Source organism: Oncorhynchus gorbuscha, linkage group LG26 (genome assembly GCF_021184085.1).
Source record: "Oncorhynchus gorbuscha isolate QuinsamMale2020 ecotype Even-year linkage group LG26, OgorEven_v1.0, whole genome shotgun sequence".
Lineage (NCBI taxonomy): Eukaryota > Metazoa > Chordata > Actinopteri > Salmoniformes > Salmonidae > Oncorhynchus > Oncorhynchus gorbuscha.
In genome coordinates, this window is record NC_060198.1 from 35,343,850 (window position 1) to 35,367,543 (window position 23,694).

The following is a 23,694-nucleotide window of genomic DNA, read 5'->3' on the forward strand; positions in this document are numbered from 1 at the left end:
ATTATAATTTGACAGGTAACTAGTTTTGTTGATAGCTACATTAAGGAAAAATGTACTATGACAGATCTGGTTGTCCCACCTAGCCATCGTAAGATGAATGTAAGTAAGTCTCTCTGGATAGGAGCGTCTCCAAAAGGACAATTGTAACATTTCATTGCACAATGTTGACTACAAATTTATTTTCTGAAATCTGGGAGGGCACTTAAGGTTAGTAGCGAGTATCTTTCATGAAGTGAAATGCTTGGGCAACACACAATTTGCTTTGCTCCAAAATAAGTCCTTTATTGATACAAACACCACTTTCTTATACACTGTTCTGAGAAAAAATGAAATAATCCCAACCACCATATCTACTTTGACCAGAAATGTGATTGACATTTAAAATATATTTCTAGTAAACTTCCAAAATTATTTATTAAAATTAAAACTACAGAAATGCATCAAGTAAAACATTGAAAAATAAATGTCTAAAATTACAAACAAATACTTAAACAAACAAGCAGTTCTCCAGACCCATTGTCATGTGAAATGAAAATTTAAACAAATCCTCAGCCAAAAGCAACATAGTTAACTTGTGTATGGACAGAAATAAAATAATAACTGGTGGTAAAAAAAAAGTAAAGATGTCATTCCCTCTTTTTGAGTGGTAGTGATGGTGGGGAGGGGAAATTGGTGGAGTGCATACAAAGAAAATACAAGTTTGAACACTGACCAAACTGATGAAATAGACTATTTGATTCAGCCGTGGGGAGCTGCCAACTAATAAGTCCAGTTTATTTCTTTAAAGTAAAAAAAAAAAACAAATGCACGCAGACATGGAAAAACCAGGATAGCCACCATCACAGAGTCAGTCTATCTGTACTGGTAGTTCATGGTGGGGTCTCCCCTGCCGTATCCTACTGGGTTGTGGTATGGAGCTGGATTTGCACCATAGCTCTGGTTGGCTTCTGTCTGTGCGTTGTAATTTGACTGATTTCCGTAACCTACGGAAAAGAGTAAGTTAATTAGTAAAACTGTCGATTAAACAGCTTAGGTTACGGTGGAACAGTGTTCCCCTTTGCCGAGAATCCAACTTACCGTCATAACTATAGTCTTGGCTGGCAACAGTGCTGCCCGTCACCTGGCTGGGGTAGGCAGTGCTGTAAGGATAAACTCCTGCTCCTGCCTGGTTTTGATTGAAGGTCTTATTGCCTTGCCCATAGACCTGGCCATACTGGTTATAGGCACTCTGGCCAGGGGTGGTCTGGTAGGCCCCTTGGGCCCCTCCACCAACTCCTGGTGGTCCAGGGAAGGTTGACTTGGCCTCCTTTTTGACAGGGGCTTTGGGGGCTGGAGAAGGGCTGGAGTAGCCTCCATCGTTCTGGTAGTATGAACTGTAGGTTCCTGTAGCTGTCACGCCTGTAGTGCTGGCCGCAGGGACTTCAGTAACGGTGCCAGCAGCCGCAGCTCCACCATTTGCTCCACTATTGTAATAATCTAAAAGAAAGAAGCATTAGATTAAGAGGAGGTTTTGTAGAGAGTTCTACTGATGTCCCACCCATGCTTGTAAAGACACTAAGAATAATACATAGCATCTTCAAGAAAGTGAAGCGTTTCACTAAAATTGTAGTACCACATTATTGAATGGGATATCACATTTATTTTTTAAAAACATACAAGACTTTATTTTTTACTTCACAATCATAATGCAGAATGTCAAAATCAGTCTTGTGCAAGTATCAACAACGCCATGGGTTTTTTCATGCCTAACAGTGCCTCACATGTGAGGTAAATGAGGGGCATTGTGAATTTTGTCATTTAAGATAAGACTAGCATGTAACCGCTATGATTTAGCAATTCTGACATTTGAATAAAAAAACTGCAAATATTCAAAGCAGCCTTATGATCCCATAACAAAAGGCAAAAAAACAAAACAGGTTGACAATGAGGTGATTGATAATACATGTTCAGACAACAAAATGAAATAAGACCATTCACATCATAAGAAATTTAACTTTTTTCCTAGACATTCAAGACAGATGGCCACAATGGGATCAATCTCCCCAGTCTGACCCACTCCAATGTGCATGTCATCACAGTGGGCCATTATCCATCAGCCAACCATAATGTTCTGGTCTCAATTCCACTAAGGAAGGCAGTCTATTGGAAAAGTGTGCCTGTGGCTTTTGGCATTTCCAGGTGTCCAGGTACGTCCCAGGGTTGGCAGAGGGAATGGAAGCTGACCAAAGGCAACTCACTGGCCTCCCATCTCTCTAGGCGTTGGGACATGAGTTGTGGCAGGTAAGCAAAGGGAACGTTTTTCCCCCAGGGGAGTGATTGGAGTTCATGTTGCGGGAACACTATAGTTTGCTCCTCTTTCTCTACATTTTGTTTTGATTTAAAAGATTGGGATGATCTATGTAGCAAATTCGTGGTAGCCATAGCAGTCTGAGACAAAGTCACCTAAAGAATGAGACAGAGCAGAGAAGGAAAAATGTAATTAGATTGGTTTGTTTTTTGCCATAAAAAGTGGCATGTGTCAATGATTTGGTCAAATTGTTTTCAAACAGCTTTTTTTGTTTGTTGGGACTTTTAGATTTCTCTGCTCCGGTCACGCTCAAGGTGTTTCCTCAGAACAGACTGCTGGTAGGAGGGGTCTCTCACATATGGGGGGGGGGTCAAAGTGATATAGATTGAGTCCTGTGGCTTAACAAAGCAGAGAAATGTAAAATCCTAATCGAACCAGGAATAAGAGCACTCCGGTTCCTTCTTTGGTAGTTTGAATGTCATCTAAACAATGGCATACGCTCTACAAAACAAAAATATACTTTTGATTAGATACAAAATAACTTTTCCCAGGTCTCGTCTTGTTGGGAACCTCCAGATGTATGCCACTAACTCTCCTCCAAGATGGCTGGGCATGTTGTGCTCTGATCAAACTACACTGAACTTCTGCAAATATTACAATGTGGGTAGAGTGAGAACCCCTCTTGTTATGTCCTCCTGATAAAGGTGGACATTATAGAGGTCGACCGATTAAAATCGGTATGGCCGATTAGTTTAGTTTTCATAACAATCGGTAATCGACCTTTTGGACGCCGATTATGGCCGATTACATTACAATCCATGAGGAAACTGTGACAGGCTGACCACCTGTTACGTGAGTGCAGCGCCGAAGGGACCTTGTAGCTGCAACAAGCCAAGGTAAGTTGCTAGCTAGCATTAAACGTATCCTATAGAAAACAATCTTCACATAATCACTCGTTAACTACACATGCTTGACTATATTACTAGGTTAACTAGCTTGTCCTGCGTTGCATATAATCAATGCGGTGCCTGTTAATTTATCATCAAATCACAGCCTAATTCAACTCCACCAAACAACTTCTTTGGGATAGGGGGCAGCATTTTCACTTTTGGATAAATAGCGTGCCCAATTTCAACTTCCTGCTACTCATCCCCAGAATATAAGATATGCATATTATTAATAGATTTGGATAGAAAACACTGAAGTTAATAAAACTGTTTGAATCAGGTCTGTGAGTATAACAGAACTTATGACGCAGACAAAACCCAGAGGACAAATCATTCAGATTTTCGTTTTGTTTTTGAGGTCACCGTCTATTCAATGAGTTTATTGGGAAACTAGATTTCTAAGGGACTTGTTTGCAGTTCCTACCGCTTCCACTGGATGTCACCAGTCTTTAGAAATTGGTTGAGGTTATTCCTTTGTGTAATGAAGAAGTACGGCCATCTTGAATGAGTGTCATTTGAAGTCTACTTTTTGAGAGAGGAGCATGACTTGAAAAGTAAAGCGAGTTTGTTGTCTTCCTGTATTGAACACAGATTGTCCCGTATTCAATTTGATCGATTATTAACGTTTAAAAATACCTAAAGTTGTATTACAAAAGTAGTTTGAAATGTTTAGGCAATGTTTACAGGTAACTTGAGATATTTTGTAGTGACGTTGCGCAAGTTGGAAGCTGTGTTTTTCTTGATCAAACACACCAAGAAATGGACATTTTGGATATTGAGCGACGGAATTCATTGAACAAAAGGACCATTTGTGATGTTTATGGGACATATTGGAGTGCCAACAAAAGAAGCTTGTCAAAGGCATGATTTATATTTTATTTCTGCGTAGCGCCTGCATGGTTGAAATATGCTTTCTTTGTTTACCGTTGTGCTATCATCAGATAATAGCATCTTATGCTTTCGCCAAAAACCTTTTTAAAATCTGACATGTTGGCTGGATTCACAACGAGTGTAGCTTTAATTTGGTATCTTACATGTGTGATTTAATGAAAGTTTGATTTTTATAGTATTTTATTTGAATTTGGCGCTCTACATTTTCCCTGGCTATTGGCCAAGGGGGACGCTTGAGCGGAAAAAGCACATTCGTTGCACAAATGTACCTAACCATAATCATCAATGCCTTTCTTAAAATCAATACACAGAAGTATATTTTTTTTAACCTGCATATTTAGTTAAAATAAATGCATGTTAGCAGGCAATATTACCTTGAGACATTGTCACTTGCCACCGGTTCAAAAAAAATACGGAATGGTTCCGTATTTTACTGAAAGTATAAATGTTTTGTTTTCGAAATGATAGTTTCCGGATTTTACCATATTAATGACCAAAGGCTCGTATTTCTGTGTGTTTATTGTAATTACGTCTATGATTTGATATTTGATTAGTATGATTTGATATTTGATGTGGTGGTAGGCAGCAGCAGGCTCGTAAGCATTCATTCAAACAGCACTTTACTGCGTTTTGCCAGCAGCTCTTAGCAGTGCTTGAAGCACAGCGCTGTTTATGACTTCAAGCCTATCAACTACCGAGATTAAGCTGTCATTACTAAAGTGCCTATAAGAACATCCAATAGTCAAAGGTATATGAAATACAAATGGTATAGAGAGAAATATATTAATTCCTATAATAACTACAACCTAAAACTTCTTAACTGGGAATATTGAACCACCAGCTTTCATATGTTCTCATGTTCTGAGCAAGGAACTTAAACGTTAGCTTTTTTTTTTACATGGTACATATTGCACTTTTACCTTCAACACTGTTTTTGCATTATTTAAACCAAATTGAACATGTTTCATTATTTGAGACCAAATAGATTTTCTTTATTATATTAAGTTAAAATAAAAAAGGTTCATTCAGTAGCTTTGTAATTATTACAAAAATAAATAAATAAATAAAATAAAAATCGGTATCTGCTTTTTTTTGGGCCCTCCCAATAAATCGGTATCGGCGTTAAAATTAATCGGTCGACCTCTAGTGGACATATCAAATAAAAACCAGACTAGAAGTCGGAAAACTATTCCAGGGATTGGAAGATGAGCGAAAGTCAATACTCACTATAGCCTCCAGAGTTTCCATTGTTCCCATATCCATAACTTCCATAGCCACCTGAGGAGTTAAGCAAACCAACCATTACATTTCTCAGCTGACGTGAGATGTTGCATACCATTTAATATATTGAAGAACCGTATTTACAGCATAAAGTCAATTCAGGTACAGAACACACAATTGCAAATAATACCTTCAGAAAGTACTCATACCCCATGACTTATCCCAAATGTCCTTGTATTAGAGCCTGAATTTAAAAATAAAAACAATCCGGACCTGACAACCTACACACAATCACACATAATGACAAAAGAAAAACATGTTCGTGGACCCAAAAAATATATATACACACACCCCTGGGTCAATACATGTTAGAATCACCTTTGGCAGCGATTACAGCTGTGAGTCTTTCTGGTTAGGTCTAAGAGCTTTACACACATGGATTGTACAATATTTGCATTCTTTAAAATAAATATTTTAAAAAAATCAAGCTTTGTCAAGTTGGTTGTTGGTCATTTGTTACATGCTGACGAGACCGGTCACATCGCGTGCGTCGCAAAATACATTCAGAAATCCATGTTATTCAATTATTGCGAGTGCCACCAAGCGTCTGCGTTGCCAAGGGCTAAAATAGAACTCCTTTCTTTTCTGATGCAAATCGCTCTGCAACTCATTGGTTATATCGTCATGGTAATACTATGAAAGTGAAAATGCCAATCACCATATAGGTTCAAAGATGAAAAAGCATGGAAGGAGGAGAGATGACTAGAAACGGATTCGGGTGGCTGTTTTGTGTGTGGACGAATTGTTGGAGTAGAGGACCTTGTGCATTTCAGGTAAAATAACAACTCAATGTTTATATCCCAGGACAAATTAGCTAGCAACAACAAGCTAGCTAAATAGGACAAATTAGCCATCAAGTGCAAGCTACCTAGCATGTTTAATGCTTTTCGACCTGTCCCCAAATTAATGTAATTGGTTCAGAGTTTGTTTTGATATTTTAACCTGTGTGTCGTGACCCCATTTGGTGTGGGGGGACAAAATACATTTATGCACGATAGCGCACAATTGCTAGACAGCCATTTTCAACTCTTGCCAAAGATTTACAAGCTGATTTAAGTCAAATCTGTAACTAGGCAACTCTGAAACATTCAATGTCTTCTTGATAAGCAACTCCTGTGTATAACTGGCCTTGATGGCAGGACAATATCCTAACACACATCTCTCACTGCCTGATGGAAAACAGACCAGGTTTTTCTCTAGGATTGTGTCTGTGCTTAGCACCACCCAGTTTATTTTTTATCCTAAAAAACCCAGTCCTTAAAGATTACAAGAATATCCATAACATGATGCAGCCACCACTAGGCTTGAAAATATGGAGTGGTACACCATATTGGATTTGCCCCAAACACTATTCAGGACAAAAAGTGGATTGCTTTGCCACATTTTTTTGCAGTATTTGTTTAGTGCCTTGTTGCAAACAGGATGCATCTTTTGGAATATGTTTTACTCTGTACAAGCTTCCTTTTCGCCGTCAATTAGGTTAGTGTTGTGGAGTAACTAATGTTGATCCATCCTCAGTTACTCCGATCACAGCCATTAAACTCTGTACCCGTTTTAAAGTCACCATTGGCCTCAAATCTCTGAGCGGTTTCCTTCCTCTCCGGCAACTGAGTTGGGAAGGACACCTTTATCTTTGTAGTGACTGGGTGTATTGATACACCATCCAAAGTGTAATTAGTAACTTCACCATGCGCAAAGGGATTACTTTATGAAATAATTTTTACACCCATCTACCAATATGTGCCCTTCTTTGCGAGGCATTGGAAAACCTCCCTGGTCTTTGTGGTTGAATCTGTGTTTGAAATTAACTGCTCAACTTAGGAACCTATGGGGTAGATATTCAAAAATGTGACATTGAGGTAATGCATGTTGGCCAATGACAAACTATACATTTAATCCATTTTAAATTCAGGCTGTAACAAAACATGGAGAAAATAAAGGGGTGTGAATACTTTGAGGGCACTGTAGGAAGCATATAGCTCTGTTTTACCTTGTCCATAGCTGCCACCGTTATTGAAGCCTCGGCCCCTCCCCCTGCCACGCCCTCTACCTCTGCCCCTGGGAGTGGCTGCCGGGTCACCAGTCTGGTCACCCATCATGCCAAACCCATGCTGTTGGGAGAAAACACAAGGACTAAATGGACAGACGGGTCAGCAGCAACCATCATTACTCAGCTAATATATTTTACAAACAATAGCAAGCAAAGATATAGAGTAAGGCACAGGGAATCTTACCATTGGGAGTTTCTTCTTCTTGGCTGCCTCAGTCACAGAGCCCTCTGGGAAGAGTTTGTCCAGGGCTGCCAAGGCAGCATAGGCCTTGGCCACCTTCTTATTGGAGCCAGTCCCTTGGAACTTCTGTTCGTCTATCTCCACCTGGAACAGGGGGAAAGACAGGTCAATACATAGACAAGAACAGAATAAAGCATGGGACACATAATTTGTGTCAAAGCCAAGCTCATGTTGTTATTGTCAATGTTTAAAAAGGACAAGTTCACTTTATTTGAACCAAATTTCAATTTGTATGTTATAGAAGTGTCCAGACACCGTTTTGAAAAATGTACCTCACCAATATACTTCCTTATTGCTCATTCTGCAGTATGGGGGCCACAGATATACATGAACAAAGCTCCAAAAACACCCCAATGTAATGTTAGAAATGACAAAGCTCCCAGTATAGTGATGCAGGTGTAAATACTCAAACACAAAAATTAAAAATAGACACCTCTATAAAATTTTAATAAAATTGAGATTGGTGCAAATAAAGTAAACTTCATTCATTGAAGCAGCTAGATATTTACTGTTAGATCCTAAAGGCATCAGTCTGGTTTCAGGGTGGATGGGAACGTCGTCCACGCCTGAGACACTTACCTCCATGACGAAGCGTTTGTCGTGGCTGCCTCCGGTCTCTGAGATGAGCTCATACTTGAGGCCGCGCCGCTTCTCGTTCAGCTCCATCACAGGGTTCTTCCCATGTTTGGTCAGGATTGGTCCCTGTTGACGAGCACTCTAAGACAAAGAGACAGACATTTTAATTTCTCTGTAAACAAGAGCAATACAATAAACTGGAGTCAAAACCGAGCCTAGTGTCCAAAAACATGGTTTTGAGTTCTACTCAGAGGACCCATACCTCTGCACCTTCTGTGGCCTCCACGCTGTCCGCCCCTGTGGCTGCAGTGTCCATTGCGATGGGCGTGATGCAGGGTTTCACCACCTCCACAATGGCAGTTGCCACCTCAGTCTTCACTGGCTCAGCAGTCTTCAGCTCCACACCTGTGGGGAGGCCCATGTCCTGGAGGACCTATGATTGGGCCAGGCAGAAGATTGGAAAGGAAAATGTGAAGCACAGCAGACAATAGTTACAATCTACAGATTTCATGACAACACACCAAACGCTTAGAACATATACCATTTACCCCGTACATCCACATCCACCCACTCACCTTGACAGCAACGTGAAGCTTGGCAGTGCGTTTGGATGGGCCTGAGGCTTCAAAGCTCTTGCTGTCCACCTCAACAGCCATGGTGAAGACTGGTACGTGCACCGGGCCAGTTTGGGAGAGGAGTTTATACTGCAGGCCAGGCTTCAGCTGGTTCAGCCTCATCAGAGCATTCATGGCCTGGGGAGGCTCTGACTTCTCATCTGGGGCTGGGGGGAGTGAAGATAAAGATTATTTTTGAAGAACACTGAAGAACTGTGCTGAATAGGAAGAACTTGGCAACACCTACATTTCTTTTGCAACTTCTTTTTCTTCTTGTTTGGACTTTTGTCCTCCCCTCCTTCCTCCTCCTCGATGGGCCTCTTCATTGGTGGGGCGTAGGTTGTACTGGGGGGGATTTGGACTGCAACAAAAAGACAAGGACTGCTGAGCCTTTCCAAAATATGTACACTAAATTGTATGCACATGTCTGCAGCCTGGCTTACCTGTATAGTCAATTGGGGTCTCGCTCCTGGGTTTCCGGGGCATTTTGGAGGGAAGGGGGTCCATCCCTAGCACTTTGTGAAGCTGTCCGAAGGCAGACAGCCTTAAGGCATGCTGAAAACAGATGAACAAGTGGTGATTTTTTTCCCTTTCACTACAGCAAAGAGGGTGTAGATTTTCTAAAATATTTGGACCCCTTTTTCGTGGTATCCAATTGGTAGTTACAGTCGTCGCATCGCTGCAACTCCCGTACGAACGCGGGAGAGATGAATCCTCCAAAACACCACCCAACCAAGCCGCACTGCTTCTTGACAATGCCCACTTAACCCAGAAGCCAGCCACACCAATGTGTCGGAGGAAACACCATACGTCTTGCGACGGTGTCAGCATGCATGCGCCCGGCACGTCACAGGAGTCACTAGAACGCGATGGGACAAGGACATCCCTGCCGGCCAAACCCTCCCCTAACCCGGACGATGCTGGGTCTCCCGAGCACAGCCGGCTGCGACAGAGCCTGGACTCAAACCAGGATCTCTAGTGGCACAGCTAGCAACTGCGATGCGGTGCCTTAGACCACTGCGCCACACGGGAGGCACTGTGGATGTAGATATGACTCACCTGGGCACTCTGTGTGAGGTCCTCCCTCTGCTGGAGGTCCAGGTGGCCAATAGCATCTGTCAGATCCTTCTCACATGGATCACAGATTCCAGCACCATCTAAAAACAAACAGGCACATTTTTACAATCTTTTGGCTTGTGATGTGGAGCAGAGGTACAAGGACATGTCCTCTCCGCTCTTTGAGACTACTCACCAGCCATGAGGATTCCAGAAGCCAGACACTCTAAAACTCTTCGCAGAGCCTCTCCTGCCCCCATTGGCCGGTTCCCTGTGCCAATTGCCTTCTCACACAGCAGTTCTATTGGCTAGAAGAGGTGAAGGGAAGATGTTTGAATTTCTAGATGTTTGGCAAATTGGATAAAAAGGCTGTAAATAAGAAACTGTTGCAGTTTGATGTACTAAGCCCTTTAAAATAAATTCCCATTTTACACATTAAACCTGACCACTGTAATTAGAAAGACATTTCTCAGACAAAATTTGCATTCGAAGAACCAGCTGGCAGAAAATGCTTCTGGTGACTCACCCATCCATGCAGTGGGGCCCAAGTGGGGACGCGGGAGCACAAGTCCCTCAGGATACGGATGACAATGACGCAGGACCTCAGCCCATTGGCCCTGGCCTGGAGACACAAGCAGGGAGGGGGAGGAGGGAGAGGGAGCCTTAGTCAAACAAGAACTCACAAAAACACGAAGACGCAGCTACATCAAAAAGCCACACAGACTAACGGCTCTGCTTTGTCATTATTGTGGTACAGAATGGGAAGAGTGCAGTACGAATCTGATATTTGTTCTGTCTGCAGATGTGGTTATTGAATTTAATATACAACTCCATGTGTGTGAAATAAAAAGCAGATTTGATCAGTGGTACAGTAATAGGTATGACAGAGTGGTGATTGTTGAGCAATTGTGCTTCTTGCAGCTCCGTATCAAAAATGTGTCAACTTGTAAGATTCTGTTAAATGATTAGGAGGGAGAAGGGGAGTCAATGTACAGCCAAATGCTGGCATGGAAAATGTAGGACAATGACAGTATTTATAATGTGCTTAGTTTAATGAGTGGTGATAACTTTTAGAGCTACTGTAAGGTGTATTGTATGGGGTATACCAGGGGCCTCATTTATAACCATTGCGTGAATTTAACGGGTAAATATGTGCATCATTTCTGAAAAGACTGCGCACGGAGACTGAAAAGACTGCGCAAGGATTTATACAAACTTAGCGCATGTCAAACATATGCATTTTCCCCCGTTAGAAATCAGACCGGTCATAATTATTTTTAAGTGTGCGCGTTAACAAGCACGATAACTCCACCAGAAACTCCCATATTTCACATTTTATGGTGACAATAATGCCCTCATTTGCAGTATACTAGTATTGGAATTAGGCAAAAACAGCATCTAAAGGGAATAGCAATGGTGAACTTGATCAAATGTCTTGTGTTGGCAGAATGTTCTCATGCTGTATTTGACTATTTCTATAAGACAAAATTAATCGCAAATTGTAGACCTGTAAACAGATCGTTGAATGCAAATGTTTTGCATTAACTCCCCCCCCCCCCAAACATAAATATGTAGCAATGCCCGCAAGTTCTAAAATAATATCTACTCTGTAAAATAAAAATGAAACCTACCATAGGCCCACACACTTCAATGCAAAAGATCAACTGCCTGTTCACCTGTAAATTCTCCTGTTGGATGCATAGACTAAAAACATGACATTATAAATAGCACATCCTATTGGCCCAAATGAGAGGTGTCATGGTCATTTGTTGTATGGCTACTTCAGGAATATAAACTCAACAGTCTTAACATGGCCAGACAAGTGGAGGAATGTATTATGCAAATGGTTATGTTGTATGTTTTAAAATTAAATGTCTACTGGAGAAATTTGACATTACAGTATTCAGATGTAGGCCTAGCCTACAAACGTCAATGAAAAGGTGAACAGTCTGTTCTACTGTTAAACGGCACTTTGGAAAGGATCACAGAGCAAAATACAGTAGTAAATAGATAAGCTATTTCAAGTAACATAAGTGAAATTCAACGAGCGATGGGAAAAATGGTAGCCTACACTAACTTGTTGTAGGCCTATAGACCATTTTGCGAGTAACCCAGTCAGAAAAGCTAAAGAATTTATTCTGCAATGATCATGCGAGTGAAATAGGATTTTATTTTAGAATTCAAAGAAAAAAAAAATATGCTCTTCTCGCTAAATAGATGATTTTGGCATTATTTTTAGCTAGGCCATCCGTTTGTTATGAGTAGGAGTAATATTCCCCATTAGCACAAGTCTACCACTTCCACCTTGCAATGTAATACTTCAACCACCAGAAACTGTGCTTATGCATGGTCTAAAGTTTGCGGGAGGAAGGCACATTCACAGAGTTCATTTTAAAAAATTAATACCAACTTTGGTGCACGCATGTTTTGGGGCATATTTTGTGCGTAAGCAACATTTATAAATGAGGGCCCAGAAGACTGACGAGTGAACATACATTTCTAACTAAGGTGCAATATTCCTTTTTTTGTGGCACACAGAAAGCTGAAACAGCCAGAGCATGGGGGATTGGAGCCTACACACTCTACAAGAACAGGCTGCAGAGATGGAGCGCTTACAGTTAAGAGCGAGAGATGACAGTTCACTATGATGACTAAGAATCAACATAGTCCACAACGAGGAATCAACCTCAACACAATATGATGGTACAGAAAAGGGTTGTCGATTGATAGATTGATAATATTTGAGAAATATTGCACCCGAGTGTAGCAAGTTAGTTCCACATCTCTGATCAAAATTAAGCAGTGGTTTAAGACAACAGTTGCTTTGAGGGGATTGTTGAACGTCCTAAAAGCAGCATTGAACATTTTCCAATGACACTGCAATCAAACCTGTTAAGTCAGCAGAGCATCTCTACAAGGTAATGACAAAGGTTTCCTTGGAAACGCTATAAAAACCACAGAGTAAGAAGTCTACTACAGGTGATAGATACACTTCGAAAGGACATTTAAAAATAAAAACACAGAAAAAACAACCAAAGAAAGAAACTGCGTCAAATGGAAAAAAAACTCAACTACTTTTAAGACAAATAAAGACAAGATGCAAACCTGGAACCACTTGGCGTGGCGAAGAGACGCCAAGGCAGTAAGGCATTTCTGCCTGTCCAGAACATCCGGTGGATCGTTGACTGATAGCGTTTCTATTGGCGGGTGGAATAAGAAGACAAGGTACAGTTTGACCAAGGGGGGTTCTGTCACACGGCCAGGGGGAGTAGGCAGCTTTCCCAAACCACAGGCAGGACGGGGAAGGGGAGGGGGACCCCCCCACCTGGAGAACTAATGGTCTGAACCTCTCAGTGAAACTGCAATTACACTAAAGATATGTAACTTCAACCCACTTCAGAAACTGTTGTTATGTGGGTGATTTCTTAAGATAACTCCCAGTAGGCCTATATGGAGAAAAATGTGTATGGATGTAAGATTACAGGGGAGTGAATGATAAAAAGGGAGGTTGTCTCCATTATGTTAACTCAATGTCAACTCGTATGCCTCAGCCCAGTTATGAAGTCTGAGTGCTTTGCTATAACAATGAGAGGTAGAGCCCCTCCCCTTCACCCCTATACTGGGTGTACTGCTTAGCCCCTTCCGAGACAGAGAGCGTCCAGTTGGTCAAAGGTCCAGCGTCCCTAAAAATTGACAAACTAGAAGGCTTGACAGAGAGAATCAGATGCACAAAATTATCAAAACAAGTCCACACTGCAGCAAAACTGATGGCCTTCAAGAGCCAAACTGGGCTTCAATGTTGACACAGTTATAGATAAGGCTAGGTTGATGCCTGGTGGGTACATCCAACTTCCTGTTTAGAATGTCTGAGGGAGAACATGGGCCGCCACAGACTAGTATCCTTTCCCATAATATACAGTGCCCTCCGTAATTGGGAAAGCAAAGCGTTTTGTCTTCTTTTGGCTCTAGTCCAAAAGTTTGGATTTCAAATCCAACAATGACTAGGAGGTTAAAGTGCAGACCATCAGCTTGTGTTTGAGGTTATCTATACCGGGTGAACCGTTTAGTAATTACAGCACTTTTTGTACAAATTCACTTGTGTATAAAAGTAGTTAAAAGTTTCATATTTGGTCCTATATTCATAGCATGCAATGACTACATAAAGCTTGTGACTCAACATTTGTTGGATGCATTTTCTGTTTGTTTTGGTTGTGTTTCAGATTATTTTGTGCACAATAGAAATGTATGGTATATAATGTAGTGTGTCGTTTTGGAGTAACCTTCATTGTAAATAAGAATACGTTTCTAAAACACTGCACGAATATGGATGCTACCATGATTACGGATAATCCTAAATGAATCGTGAATAATGATGTGTGAGAAAGTTGGAAGCACAAGTACACTGCCAAGACATGCTTACCTCTCACAATTACCGGGGAGGTTAGCATTTATGGGGTGGTATGATATTTGTGTATCTCACTTCAACAAATAATTATTGACGATTAATTCAGGATTATCCGTAATCATGATAGCATCCACAAGCTTGACGTAGTCATTGTGTGCTATGAACATGGGACCAAACACTAAACTTGATTTGTCCCAATACTTTTGGTCCGGGGACTATGTACAAAAAGCGCTGTACTTTAACGGTTCACCGATATGGATATCACCGATATGGAAAATATCCTCAAATTAAAGCTAACAGTCTGCACTTTAAGCTCATGGTCATTGATTTCGTATCCAAAATGTTGAAGTATAGAGCCAAAATGTAAAATAAAAATGCTTCATTGTGCCAATAATTACAGAGGACACTGTAGGTATTTATGGCATTAATTATTGAACTTATGACTCCCTTTGCGTCGGACATACCCCCATGGATTGGCTTTACAAAGACTACGATCACAGTTGTCCCCTGATTTTTACTGTGACTGGGAGAAGTGACATTCAGCCATGCAAAGTCAAAGAGCCCCTGGCGTTATCTGTAACCTGTGTCCTCCCTGCTGATGAACATCAGTCAATAGCCCACTGCTGGGTCTAGTAACCAGAACACTTGACAACACTTTGCAACTCATTTTTGCTGCAATGCAAACCGTTCATCAGTGTTCAGTATAAAACATGCAAACAAAGTGGTGTTTGTTTTTTTGTTATTCTCAGTAAGCCTTCATATAGTTGATGTCTGGACTCCATATGGAATAGAAAACCTTTTTCAGTCAGTAACTATCCTTTCTATACTGTGTATTGGGCCATCAAAAATGTACATCACATTACATGGAACTACGAGAGTCTAAAGAGCTATAAACATAGCATTGCATGACAGTTCCCACACATCCCCTAGCTCCATTGAAGGCCCAATAAACAATATCTGTCTAGACTGGCTGCCTGCCTGTTCAGTCTCCCTGCCTAAGGGGGCGCTAGTGAACCATCTGCCCCTGTGTGGCAGCCTACCTCCGGCAGCCTGTTTCTCCACCTCCTCGCGGACCAGGGGGGACGTCATGTTGATAGTCAGGGTCAGGGGAGGCTCCTTGGTGCTCTTGATCACAATGGTGGCTTCACGGATGACCTGAGTGACCTCATACTTGTCCTCTGTGATGGCCTGCCAGGTAGAACAGGAGGGATTGTTAATACAATAGCCATGTAGTGGCTAACCCGCCAAACAGTCAAGGTCATGTAACACCAAGTTAAAAAACAACAAAAAAAAACAATTTGCTACCGAATTCAGTTGTGACTATTCCTCCCAAATGAACGCATCACCCCACAATTGAAATGATGCAGGAGAGTATATTCTCGAAAGGTCAAATTCAACTTCACAAAGCCAACTCTATATGAAGACACAGAAAACACCAGTAGGTAAATGGACTCACCTTGAGTTGCACAGCCAGGTTGTCTGCCACATTCTTCAGCAGGGTGATGGTGGGTTTGTCCTTGCACAAAAGCACCAGCTCCAGGTCTAGGTCCCCCTTCAGCAGCAAGCCCTTGGCAACCAGGCCCACCCTCATCACCCCACGCAGGGACCGTGTGGCCTGTTCCGACACCTTGGGCTCACTGGCAGAGGAGACATGGGTACCCAGGTCAATTACTTTTGAAACTTAAAGCTGAAAGTGATGCTGCCTTCACCAACACTCCAGCCTTGATGGTGCAAAACGTATTTCAACGCAACTGACATTTTGTACCCCATGCACCATTTTGAATACAATTTCCCACTCCCTTACCTTTCTTTATCGGACTCGGTTCCGTCTGGCTCAGACTTGACCACCTTCTCCTGCTCGTCCAGCCAGTCGGAGACAGCCTTGAGGGCACGCTCTGTGTGGGACACCATGTTCTGCACACCCTCCAGCTCCTCCTGTGTGGGGTACACAGCGGAGTGCTTGGCCATCACATGGCGATCGTCATTCATGAAGATACGCATGGAGCGGTGGCGCAGGGGAGGAGGCTGGATGGGAAAAGAGGAGTTATTTTAAGGAATTACCTTCAGCAGTTCACAATTGTAGGCAGTAAGTGGCTTTGATAGGAAGAAACAGTCAATGAGATAAACCCACCCCCCCCTGTAATGCTCAAAATACAGTAATGACTAACAAGGACTATTTCACTTTGTCAGGTTTCACGGTCCTTACATACACATCCATGGACTACTGCTGGGTGAGAGTCATGCCCAATTAGAACAGTGCAATCAAGTGCACTCTGCCCAGGGCAGTTTTGACAGGCAGCAACCTGAATTACCCTTAGTGGACATTTGATGGAACTTTTTTTTTTTAGGTCTACTTATATACCACGTCCTTGTTAACTTACAAATAATCTTCTCAATCAATTATGTCAGAAAAATACAGTCAAATGTTTGCAGAGGCAAATTATTATGGTGGTGAGGCTAGTAAAATGTAAGCGCTCCATGTTCACTACCAAAGAGAAACAGTTTACACAAAATAGCCTTACTAAAAATGAGTGTATAAGAAAAGCGGTACCATAGTTGCTTTAGAGTCTTCGATCCTGTGTATATGGCAGTGATACAAGAACAGGTCCTTCCGGAAACAGAACACCAACACTGCTGCTTCGGTCTGCTGAGAACAAAAGGGACATGTTTAAAATTAGCAAAGCAATAAAAAAGGCCAGATTCCCCTGGAATAGCAATGTCATTTTATTGATAATATAAAAACATGGTATTTAAGGGTAACAGAACATAGGTCTGTTCAAAGAAATCCCTAAGGATGCGCCTTCCTAAAGTGAAGGGTGGCTTTGCATGACAAGGGAAATTCCATGCTAACGGAATTACACGGAGACACCAATTTTTCACTTTAAAATGTATACCAAACAAACCATTGACTTCTAAGTTTAACAAACCAACAACTATGCACATTGACTGCTTTAAACAATTTACACAGTAGGAGTCTCAGCATAATTCAGATACCATGGAATTGCCCATAGGCTAAGTGTGCTGATCTGGCAGTAACATGGTGTTCCTCCTGCAGCCTGTTGCAAACCTGAGTTGTGTTCAGTAGGCACGGAATGAGGGAGGGGAAAAGAATAGGACTCAATGAGCACTGTTATTGGACAAGGTTGCGCCTCTGCGTCAAAATGTTTCTCCCATTTGAGCCTCACTGTATAAAACCCAGCGCCAAAAGTGTTGATTTAAAAATGGGCAGCTCCATCATTGTAGGCCTACAGATGAGCAGGACACCTGTCGCATTCTTCCTCCCAAAAATAAAAGATGGGAGAAGTTGGACCAGGGCTGAAGCAGTGCCAGGACAACTGTAGCACAATCCTTAGGGGCACCGACAGCATCTACTTTTAAAACACTGATTCAATCAGTTTGATTATGAATCAGTTCTGCAGGAGCAGATGCCAGATATGTTAGTGACTAAAACATAGCTCTACCAAGGAAGATAAATTGGGCTACTGCCCCTGTATACCAGTATGACTCCGAGAGCAATAACGACCTAAAAAAAACATGGTTCTTCAGTTAGCCGTTTAGTTTGAAATTAACATTTCAGAGCCCATGTACAGTCTGGAATGATATGGGTATCAGTTACCAGACAGACCTGCAGTACATGCAGTCCTAAAGCAAAAATGCATTTAACACATGAGCACACTGCAGTTAAAATCTATGAACGGATCATTGCAGTTGACATCAATTATAAACTGACAGTACCCCACGGCTTGAGCCGCTCAGTTCTGACAGTAAACCTGGCTGAGAAGTCATCCAAGGTACACAACCAAACTGATCATTTCTATCATGTGTCAAATCCCTCCATTCAGGAAACTAGCTACACATTGTAACGGCAACGATATGTGAATGCTTCCATACAGCCGTTACACCTTAGCTAGTGTAAAACAGCAGGAGCAATTTTTCAACTAACATTTACAAAGCGATAACTTCCCCAATTCTCCACTTACCAGTCTTCTCCAAACCCATCGCTAGTTGCAGGTGAAACATTTGAAGGATGGAGAACAAGAAGCCCTTTTTTGGAGTTTTATTTGTTAAATTTCAGAATAAAAACAATATTTACTCAAAAAGGGTTTTGATTGTTTTCCCATCATCCCCCGATTCAGCATATACCCTTTTCATAGCACGCTTGGTTCAATAGCTATTGATGCAGGGTTCATAGACAGTGAAAAGCCAAATTAAAAGGACTTAAGTACTTTAAGCACTAAAATGTATTTTCAATGACCAACTTGTGATAATTTCTAGTCACCACCAGATAACCATGCATCTTCATAACCTCATGAAAAAAACCCCGCAGCTTACATCACTACCTTAGAAGTTCTACTCAGTGTTGTTTCACTCCATACATGGTGGTAAGTGAGTAGAAACGTAACTTGAGTAGTGATGAGCAGGGTTTGACATGCCTAATGGCATAATACTTCCGGCCCTTCTTTTGGACACTGTGTTAACAACCCTCCAGGCAAGCTTCAATGCCATACAACTCTCCTTCCGTGGCCTCCAATTGCTCTTAAATACAAGTAAAACTAAATGCATGCTCTTCAACCGATCGCTACCTGCACCTACCCGCCTGTCCAACATCACTACTCTGGACAGCTCTGACTTAGAATACGTGGACAACTACAAATACTTAGGTGTCTGGTTAGACTGTAAACTCTCCTTACAGACCCATATCAAACATCTCCAATCCAAAGTTAAATCTAGAATTGACTTCCTATTTCGCAACAAAGCATCCTTCACTCATGCTGCCAAACATACCCTTGTAAAACTGACCATCCTACCAATCCTCGACTTTGGCGATGTCATTTACAAAATAGCCTCCAATACCCTACTCAATAAATTGGATGCAGTCTATCACAGTGCAATCCGTTTTGTCACCAAAGCCCCATGTACTACCCACCATTGCGACCTGTACGCTCTCGTTGGCTGGCCCTCGCTTCATACTCGTCGCCAAACCCACTGGCTCCATGTCATCTACAAGACCCTGCTAGGTAAAGTCCCCCCTTATCTCAGCTCGCTGGTCACCATAGCATCTCCCACCTGTAGCACACGCTCCAGCAGGTATATCTCTCTAGTCACCCCCAAAACCAATTCTTTCTTTGACCGCCTCTCCTTCCAGTTCTCTGCTGCCAATGACTGGAACGAACTACAAAAATCTCTGAAACTGGAAACACTCATCTCCCTCACTAGCTTTAAGCACCAACTGTCAGAGCAACTCACAGATTACTGCACCTGTACATAGCCCACCTATAACTTAGCCCAATCAACTGCCTCTTTCCCAACTGTATTTAATTTATTTATTTTGCTCCTTTGCACCCCATTATTTGTATTTCTACTTTGCACATTCTTCCATTGCAAAACTACCATTCCAGTGTTTTACTTGCTATATTGTATTTACTTTGCCAATATGGCCTTTTTTGCCTTTACCTCCCTTCTCACCTCATTTGCTCACATTGTATATAGACTTGTTTATACTGTATTATTGACTGTATATTTGTTTTACTCCATGTGTAACTCTGTTTCGTTGTATCTGTCGAACTGCTTTGCTTTATCTTGGCTAGGTCGCAATTGTAAATGAGAACTTGTTCTCAACTTGCCTACCTGGTTAAATAAAGGTGAAATAAATAAATAAAATAAAAATAATTTAGTACACAATTCCAGCTTAATGACTATTGTATTTTTATTGGGCATCTACTACTTAATAGCCACAAAGAAGTGTCTTGCTTCTGATCGGCTGCTTTAGTGTCGCTATTTGGAATGGCTGTGTGAGGAAAACGGCATGCGAACGGCAAGAGCCTGTGAATGAGGCGATTGGCAACAAAGGTCTGGAGGTTGTTGCAGAGGAAAACATCACAATGTAGAACTGGCGCCAGTGCAGGATGCAGCGTGTGCCTTTCCCCCTTCAGGGCTCATTCACCCATGCTCGCATGTCATTGAAAGGCCGTCATTGAAAATAAGAATTTGTTCTTAACTGACTTGCCTAGTTAAATAAAGGTTAAAAAAATATTTAAAAATAAAAAAATGTCAGTGATGCATTTGTTGCACTTTACAGTGTGGGTTGGTTGGGTCCAGTGATGTAAAAAATAAAAATAAAAAAAATCAATTGTTGGTCCCATGTTTCATTACATGAAATAAAAGATAGCAAAAATCCTGCAATGCGCAAAAAGCAGGATTATATCTAAATTTGCCTGCCATTTTGGCATTTCATAAACATGAGCATCTTCTGTTCTATTATTTTAATTGAAGTACTTATCCAAGTATCAACTCGAGAAATTCCAGTGGTTTTCCAGAGTACCAAATTCAAGTATTTTAACCTCTTCAGTCGACCCTCTACTTTTTTGAACATTCTGTTAAAAAATTGCGCAACATTTCAGCACCCTGCTACTCAGGCCAGGAATATAGTATATGCATATGATTAGTATGTGTGGATAGAAAACACTCAGACGTTTATAAAACTGGTTAAATCACGGCTGTGACTATAACAGAACATGCGTTTCATCGAAAAGTGCAGGAAAATCTGATCACTGAAAATGGAAATAAATATCCTTGCGCTACTTCCAGGAATTGTTCAAAGTGAACCGATTTACATGAGGCCGAAGTTCCAGTGCCTACAGCCTCCACACGATGTCTAGAGTCTTGTCATTTGATTCGGCTTTGATTCTTGGTCAAACCAAATCAAGGGAACCAATTCCCTCCGGATTCCGACCGGATGTTTTGGTCGAGCTCTCTCCAGACATTTTTTCAAGACGGACAGCTATAGAATTTACATCGCCCCCTGATGAATTTTATCGCTTATTAACGTGTACTAATACCTAAAGTTGCATTACAAAAGTATTTCGAAGTGTTTTGTGAAAGTTTATTGTAGACTTTTTGAATTTAAAAATATGATGTTACGAAACGCTATTTTTTTTCCGTTTATCACACACTCTTCATAGATCGATATCTAGGCTATATATGGACCGATTTAATCGGAAAAAAAGACCCAATAGTGATTATGGGACATCTAGGAGTGCCAACAAAGAAGATGGTCAAAGGTAATGAATGTTTTATATTTTATTTGTGCGGTTTGTGTAGCGACGACTATGCTAATTATTTTGTTTACGTCCCCTGCGGGTCTTTTGGGGTGTTACGTGCTATCAGATAATAGCTTCTCATGCTTTCGCCCCCAAAAGCATTTTAAAAATCTGACTCGTTGCCTGGACTCACAACGAATGTAGCTTTAATTCAATACCCTGCATGTGTATTTTAATGAACGTTTGAGTTTTAACTAATACTATTAGCATTTAGCGTAGCGTATTTGCATTTCCAGAGCTCTAGATGGGACGCCTGTGTGCCAGGTAGGAGCAAGAGGTTAAGGCACCTTTTGAAAACCCTGTTGAGAGCAAACCGAATAATCCAACACAAATCTAACTTTACATTGGTGCTGAACGAACCATATACCTACTGCTCAATCTAAAAAGTTGGGTAAACAGTACTTTCCTGTGGATATTTTGTCTCAAATTTCAAGCAGCTGAAGGACAAACCACTCTGACGGTGGTTTGTCGGTAAAGTGTATATGTAATTGTATTCAACATTGTGGCCTATCAGGAACATTTACATAATAATTTGCTACCAAGGGCCTAGCCAGCAGATCCGACCCACTTGCTTAGTGGCACTAGGCCAGGCTTCCTGTCTAGATTAAGACACTGTGGAACTGGCACAAAATATGGCTTGGGAAAACACCTCAATCCTGGGATGATAACTGGTTGTACCACAAATCGTCCCATTATCCCAACTGTTACACCAAGAAGACCGAATGACTGCTTGATTTTAAATAAACTGATGTTTGTCCTAATGTTAGCTAGCAGTAGCCATTATGGATTTGCATGTCACCTTAACAACAAAGGAGCCAATTGGCAACTATTTCCAAAATGGCTGTTGTGGCTTATGCTACCTAACCCGAGGAAAAACACACTTTTTATGAAAAAAAACTACCGGTTGATAAATAATGTAACAATTCAGCATACAGAGCTATATTTTGCGCATGCTCTGTGGTGTCTTTATCTACACATGAACGCTGTCTAACCCTAGTCAGTGTTGGTGTAAGCAAGTGGGTAGGACCTGCTGGCTAATAGAATTCTTCCAGTCGCCATTTTAATTTCAAACCTCAATTCAGTGCGCCAGTCTGGAATATGCCCCCTGCACAAGTCACACCACAATTAGACTGCTAGCTATGTGGGTATAGCTAGATAGTTACATATAAAATGACATATGCGATCGCCATGATATTGTGATAACTAGCCAGTTAGCTAGATAACGTTTCATGAGATTAGCTAGCGTGGTAAGCACAAGATGGTCGTGTCCTCGCATTGTAGCTAACGTTAACTAGCCATAGCTACGTAGGCATTCAAACATAACTTTGGCCAAAATCCAGCATTTGCTTTCAATTCCTATTCGCCTATCTTACTAATAGTTTTTCTCCATAATATAACGTTAGGTAGCTAGCATGCTGCCTTGCTTGTGGTTCGAGCTAAGGGAGCGTTCTGAACAAAGAGGGCTGCTGCTAGGCTAACGTTAGCTTGCGAGACGTAATTCATACAACGGCAAATGAGTGTCACCGGTAATATAGTTGCTTAATTCATGTTCATATGGACGGTGGTAATCATTTAATAAATCTGAATATAATGTGCATCTTTATGAAACATCCTTCTAAACTTACCAATTCTGTAACGCTTCGCTCCAACTCTCTTCGCGGAGGAGCAGAAATGACTACCTGAACAGCAAATTCTGAAAGCTAATTGGGCGAAAGTAGCATGTGACTAAAGAAGTAGCCAATCCCGTTTCACCTTTCGATGTATAATCTGAAATGTAAATGACAAAATAGCTAGTTCATGAGTCACCAGCCAATTTCCCCAAATTACATAGCTACTGTATATCATTATTTAATTATTAACTCTATACACCATGCCCTGTTTACCCAGGATACACAGTAGTTATGATTTGATATCTGGGGTTTCCATTAAAGTATGTGACTAAACACACACATTTCAGACATAAAATGTGGTATATTTAAACAATAATGCCTGAGGAGGTGTGGTATATGGCCAATATACCACGGCAAAGGGCTGTTCTCACCCACAACGCATCGGCGGAGTGCCTGGACAGCCCTTAGCCATGGTATATTGGCCATATATCACAAACCCCAGAGGTGCCTTATTGATATTATAAACTGGTTACCAATGTAATTGAAGCAGTAAAAATACATGTTTTGTCATACCCGTGGTATACGGTCTGATATACCACGGCTGTCAGCCAATCAGCATTCAGGGCTCGAACCACC

General features: G+C 41.4%; 1 protein-coding gene across 3 annotated transcripts; it reads right to left on the reverse strand.

Moving 5' to 3' along the window:
• Positions 1–256: 256 nt before the first annotated feature.
• On the reverse strand, positions 257–23,139 carry LOC124015130 (interleukin enhancer-binding factor 3 homolog). Of its 3 annotated transcripts, none has more exons than XM_046330085.1 (19): positions 23,074–23,139; positions 16,900–16,995; positions 16,153–16,373; positions 15,805–15,985; positions 15,389–15,536; positions 13,049–13,140; positions 10,470–10,565; positions 10,140–10,251; positions 9,947–10,044; positions 9,331–9,442; positions 9,135–9,248; positions 8,849–9,054; positions 8,536–8,706; positions 8,277–8,414; positions 7,641–7,781; positions 7,397–7,517; positions 5,353–5,403; positions 1,078–1,476; positions 257–983 (listed from the first exon to the last, which is right to left on the reverse strand). In XM_046330085.1, the coding sequence occupies exons 2-19, from the start codon at positions 16,900–16,902 to the stop codon at positions 853–855; spliced, it is 2,535 nt and encodes an 844-aa protein (XP_046186041.1). In that variant the 5' UTR covers positions 16,903–16,995; positions 23,074–23,139; the 3' UTR covers positions 257–852. The 3 variants fall into 3 exon arrangements, with proteins under 3 accessions (XP_046186041.1, XP_046186044.1, XP_046186045.1); XM_046330088.1 differs by having other exon boundaries at positions 16,900–16,992; positions 23,074–23,134; XM_046330089.1 differs by lacking the exons at positions 257–983; positions 1,078–1,476 and adding an exon at positions 1,604–2,442.
• Between the last annotated feature and the right edge of the window lie 555 nt (positions 23,140–23,694).

Excerpts from the sequence above, each read along its gene's own strand:
- LOC124015130 (XM_046330085.1), bottom strand. Across the intron at positions 15,537-15,804 it reads ACCTGGCTGTGCAACTCAAG|GCCATCACAGAGGACAAGTA; the intron begins GTGAGTCCATTT and ends TCTACCTGGCAG. Across the intron at positions 9,249-9,330 it reads GACCCCAATTGACTATACAG|TCCAAATCCCCCCCAGTACA; the intron begins GTAAGCCAGGCT and ends TTTTTGTTGCAG.